This window comes from Dermacentor silvarum, chromosome 3 (assembly GCF_013339745.2).
Source record: "Dermacentor silvarum isolate Dsil-2018 chromosome 3, BIME_Dsil_1.4, whole genome shotgun sequence".
Classification (NCBI taxonomy): domain Eukaryota; kingdom Metazoa; phylum Arthropoda; class Arachnida; order Ixodida; family Ixodidae; genus Dermacentor; species Dermacentor silvarum.
The window spans coordinates 54,542,664-54,547,114 of record NC_051156.1 but is presented as its reverse complement, the minus strand read 5'-3'; the positions used below and the strand labels follow the sequence as shown (position 1 = coordinate 54,547,114).

Below are 4,451 nucleotides of genomic sequence, written 5' to 3'. Positions count from 1 at the left end.
TGGGGCGCTATAACGTAAAATGATTACAAGTTGGTTTGATTCCAAACTCCTGACGTCAAAATGACGCCACAGAATATGCGTATGGGGGCGGGACACGACGACGTTTTGCAAAGAGGCCAATCAGCAGCCTCCATCTTTGCCGGAAGCACGCTTTGCTTGTTTTTTACTCCTACAGGGACCGTATAGCAACTTCATGTCCGATGTAAACGCCTAATAAATAGATCATTGTTTTTCGCTGACATTAAAATTGTTTTGTAATGTTTTGACGCGCAAGTGGTAGACGCGTATTGCCAATTATTTGCAAGTATTCGCATTTTTCGAGCCGTAGTCACACACGCGTCGATTCCGCATCCGAGCCATTTCTCTGTGCACAGGTAAGATGACGGCTGCGTAGAAGCAGCTGATCAGTGCCGTGGCTCGCATTTAGTGTACCTTTGCCCGTAACGCTGCACGATTAGATGAGTCTCGACCTCCGTGGTGTGCTTTCGCCCGAGAAGAATTTCGGAAGCTGTGAACATCATGGAAACCGTGAAAGCGAAGCGCAAGGTGAGTAAACAACATCGACCTCTTGTGCCTAATGCCTAGACAGTCGCATCTGAACATCTGCGGTGGTCGCGGGATGCTCACATTTGCTTTTATTCGCACAGGATAGCCAAGAATCGATGAAGGTAGGAAAGCAGTACATCGCAGCAGATACTGGTAAGCAAACTTTTTCTTTTCACAACGATCTGAACTGTCTGTCTCCGGAATGTGGGTTAAGTGCGCAGTGATAAATCCCCCCTACATGTTGGAAGTGGACTTAACCGGGGAAAATGATCTGTTATTTTGTTTGTTTGTGAAATTTATTACGTTTCACAAAAGCAGTGACTATGTTGTGATAATGTTACAAAACATTGAGTAAGTGTAACCGCTGCTTTTTAACGGCATGGTGAAATTATATGTGAAACGATACGACTTGTTGCTTGTAAATTTGCTGCGGTACGGCGAAAATTGAAAGTACGAAAAAATGGCGGCACCTCCAGGACCCCGCGTATCGGCAGCTCAAACCACTCTGCTTGTTGAGTTTGTGGAGCAGGACCCGTACTTGGCGAGAGGCGCCACAAGCCTCTCCCCAAGTACGAGTACTGCGCATAAAAAAGCGTTGTAGAACGAGCTGACTGCCGCGCTCAACGCGCTAGGACCGGCTGTAAAAACAGCCCGGCGCTGGCGCCAGTATTGGGCGCGAATTGTGCATGACATGAAAAAACTTGCCGCGCATGTTGGGTCGGAGAAGAGGTGAGCCTGCAGCTATCAACATACTTCGGAACGTAAGCTCACTGTGTTCATGTTTTTGCAGGAAAACCGGAGGAGGTAGGTTGGGCGGGCTGGAGCGCCGTGTGATGGACGTGTTGAGCCGCACCGGCCCAGGCTACGCGCCGGTCGATTTTTTCGCTGATGACGCCGAGGTGCGTAGTGTTTTGTGTTGCTATGTGGACCGGTTTGGGGAAGTTGCACTGTTCAGAGCTGATGAATGTTTTACTGTTGTGTGTTTATGTCTGTTTGCTTGCAATTAAGAACACATGCCAGCACATGATATCCATACTTTGCAGAAATGAAAATCTGCCCCCCCCCCCCCCCCCCCTAGAATAACATAAGCAACCAATGCTGTTCAGAAATGTCCTGTGATTGATTATATGGTTCGTTACTCCGTGAAGCATGTGTAGTCACGAGTAAGTCAGTTGATGTATCAAGCATATTCTGTACAGATGGAATAAATCTGAATAGACTTGGCAAACAGTTCATGGAACTGAAGCAACAATAACAGTATTCAAATCATATTCATCAGGTCCAATGCTCACATAGTGTGTCTACTATGCTTTGTTATTGCAGCAGGCAAGCTCCAGCGAGGAAGAGGCCGCTGCCGCCCATGTGCCTCTCCCGACGGCCCCACCCCAAGTGTCCGTGGGCACAGAGCCGGGGACGAGCGGCACTGCACGTAAGGCACTTAACAGCAATTGAAATGCGAAGCCTTCAGAACAAAGCACTGCCTGTTGTGAAATTTTAAACAGAAAAAAATTATTTCACATAGTCACCTACAAAGAAACACAGCTAGTTCCTGCCATAATCTGACTGTGCAAGACGAAACTATATTCTGTTTGACTAATCATACCACTTGTAACGCAGCTTCTGTAGCGTTCAAGTTGTCGTGTAGAAATTAATATTGGTGCAGCATATTGTAGTGCTGTGGTGTCGCTTTATTTATTTATCCAACTGTAAGGTTTATATTGCCTACAGCTTGTTGCCGGGAATAGTTTCCTATGTTTCCACCTATGAACCAGTGAATGTTCAACATAGAAGGGCACAACAAATTTGTTATCCTCTTTGCCCATTTAATTTTTAAGGACCACCAACTCGGCAGCAGCCCCGAAGACCACCTCGGCAGCAGCAGCCGCTAGAGGATGCGGCCTGCAGGGCAGCAGAGGAATATGCGAGGCAGGGGCAGCTGGCGGAGGCTGCAAACGTGGAGGCTGTCGCCTTCCACCAGACGCTTCTTGAGCAAAACAGACAGGTACGTACAACTCGCCCAGGTTGCAATTTTTTTAAGAGGGAATCCGTATTCACTGGGCTGAAGTGTTCATTGGTTTGTTTGCTTATGTATCCTCTGTGAGATGCTTTCTCATTCTGTTACTTCGCAAATTACAAGCATTTCCGTGGTTATCACCGACATTGCCTTCTTAGTGACAAAGGTGGCTTGGTAGCATTTTCTGTCTTTGAACATGTTTTTAACATAACAGATCACATACAGTTTGTACTTCAACTTCTCACGTCATATGCATACGTTCCCACTGTCCTCTAGAGTAACCGTGCTGAAAGTGTAACCCATGCAAACACTGATGAAACGAACAATTTACTTTCGTTTCCTCTAGCTGCAGTAAGTGCATTTTTTCCGCAGCATCATCAACAACTGGTGGAGGAGCTGAGGGCCTCCCGCGTGGTGCAGCAGCAGTTGGTGGTGGAGACGAGGGGTTTGCGGGAGGCGACTGCCCTCGTCGCAGCCACCTTGCGCCAGCTCGTGGCTGCCCTCGCCCGTGGCCTCCGCGAGCCGCCTCAGCCGTAGTTTGGGGCAGGAGTCACCATTATATGTTGTTTATTATGTCATTTGTTTATTATCTAATGCTTCGCATAATGCATAATTTATTGCAATTTTTTTCTTATGTTTAGTTCCACTTGCTGAGCAAGTTTGTCTCAGTGAGTGAACTGTATCTCTAATGTTTCATCTTTTTGGTTAGGTGTGTGCTTTCGTTTTGCTGTTTATGAGCTATTTATGTATTCGCTGCTTTTCAAGGAACATGTTGACTACGTGGTCACTTTTATTTTAGCCACAACAGTGTTTCACACACAAATGCTGTGATAACACGTATTGAAATCCACTGTTATGATTTTCACACTATATTTATGTTGTTTCCAATCTTTTTTGTCCTATGGAACCCACAAGTGGCCATATTATTTATTTTAGCAACACGTGCGTCTTACTTGCAATAGTTATTGTGATATATCAGGTTGGCATATCGGTGATAGCAATGCAATCTAGTCCCCATTGATGTTGAGAATTTTGTATACACCCACTGTAGCCATTATTTTACTACATTCACTGCCAGGCTGTTCTTGTTGGCCTTGTTATATGTCAGATTATCAGAGTGCACGGTATTTTTTCACGTCTGTCGTTCCTTAAAGGCGCCGGACTGCACTTTCACACTGGTGGCCCTATTGTGGCAGCAGTCATTGCAAATAGCATCTATTTTGTGCTACAAACACGGATGCATAACAGGCAAGTCTTGCAACACCTTTTTGTGCCGTGAAGTTGCTGGGTGAACGCAAATGATTATGGATGAGCCCAAAGAAAAACAGTATCAATGACAGACATTTATGTGATTTAATGTGTGCCAGCAGCCTTTCCAATGTATTAGATCCCATTTAGTGGAAACCGTAGTCACTTTGGCACCGTGAAATCGTACCCTGTGTACATTGATTTGTATAATGATGACTGTTATTCACTTCGAATAAAACATGACACTGAAGATGTGTTGAAATTGTTCGTTTACTGTAGGGACATGAAGGAACGAGTTTCAAGAACATCACTGGCACTTGATATCACTTTTTACAAATATATGTACACTTATACAACTATGTACAAATGAATGTACATCCAAGGGAGCATCATGTGCTTGACATGCCAGGCGATCTGTGTTAGCATGACTTGGCCTGTTGAAAAGGAACTGTGCGGAGGCTGTGTGGCAAAGCTGTGTGGGGCCTGCAAGGTGTGCAAGAACAGTACATATGATGGAGCGAAAAATGTGCTTTGCTGCGGCCCAAGCAGGAAGCGAGGAGACGTCCAATATCGTCTCATGCACATTGCAGACGGCGGTGACAGTGGCGGTGATGCCAGTAGATAAATGCATCAAGACGACAGT

The 4,451-nt window shown here is 45.7% G+C and overlaps 1 protein-coding gene across 2 annotated transcripts; it reads left to right on the top strand.

The window, feature by feature from the left end:
• The first annotated feature begins 232 nt into the window (after positions 1 to 232).
• On the top strand, positions 233 to 3,138 carry LOC125944483 (uncharacterized). 2 transcript variants are annotated; one of them, XM_049664986.1, is made up of 5 exons: positions 233 to 699; positions 1,337 to 1,445; positions 1,870 to 1,975; positions 2,382 to 2,548; positions 2,933 to 3,138. In XM_049664986.1, the coding sequence occupies exons 2-5, from the start codon at positions 1,380 to 1,382 to the stop codon at positions 3,095 to 3,097; spliced, it is 504 nt and encodes a 167-aa protein (XP_049520943.1). In that variant the 5' UTR covers positions 233 to 699; positions 1,337 to 1,379; the 3' UTR covers positions 3,098 to 3,138. The 2 variants fall into 2 exon arrangements, with proteins under 2 accessions (XP_049520943.1, XP_049520944.1); XM_049664987.1 differs by lacking the exon at positions 233 to 699 and having other exon boundaries at positions 1,302 to 1,445.
• The last annotated feature ends 1,313 nt before the right edge of the window (positions 3,139 to 4,451 follow it).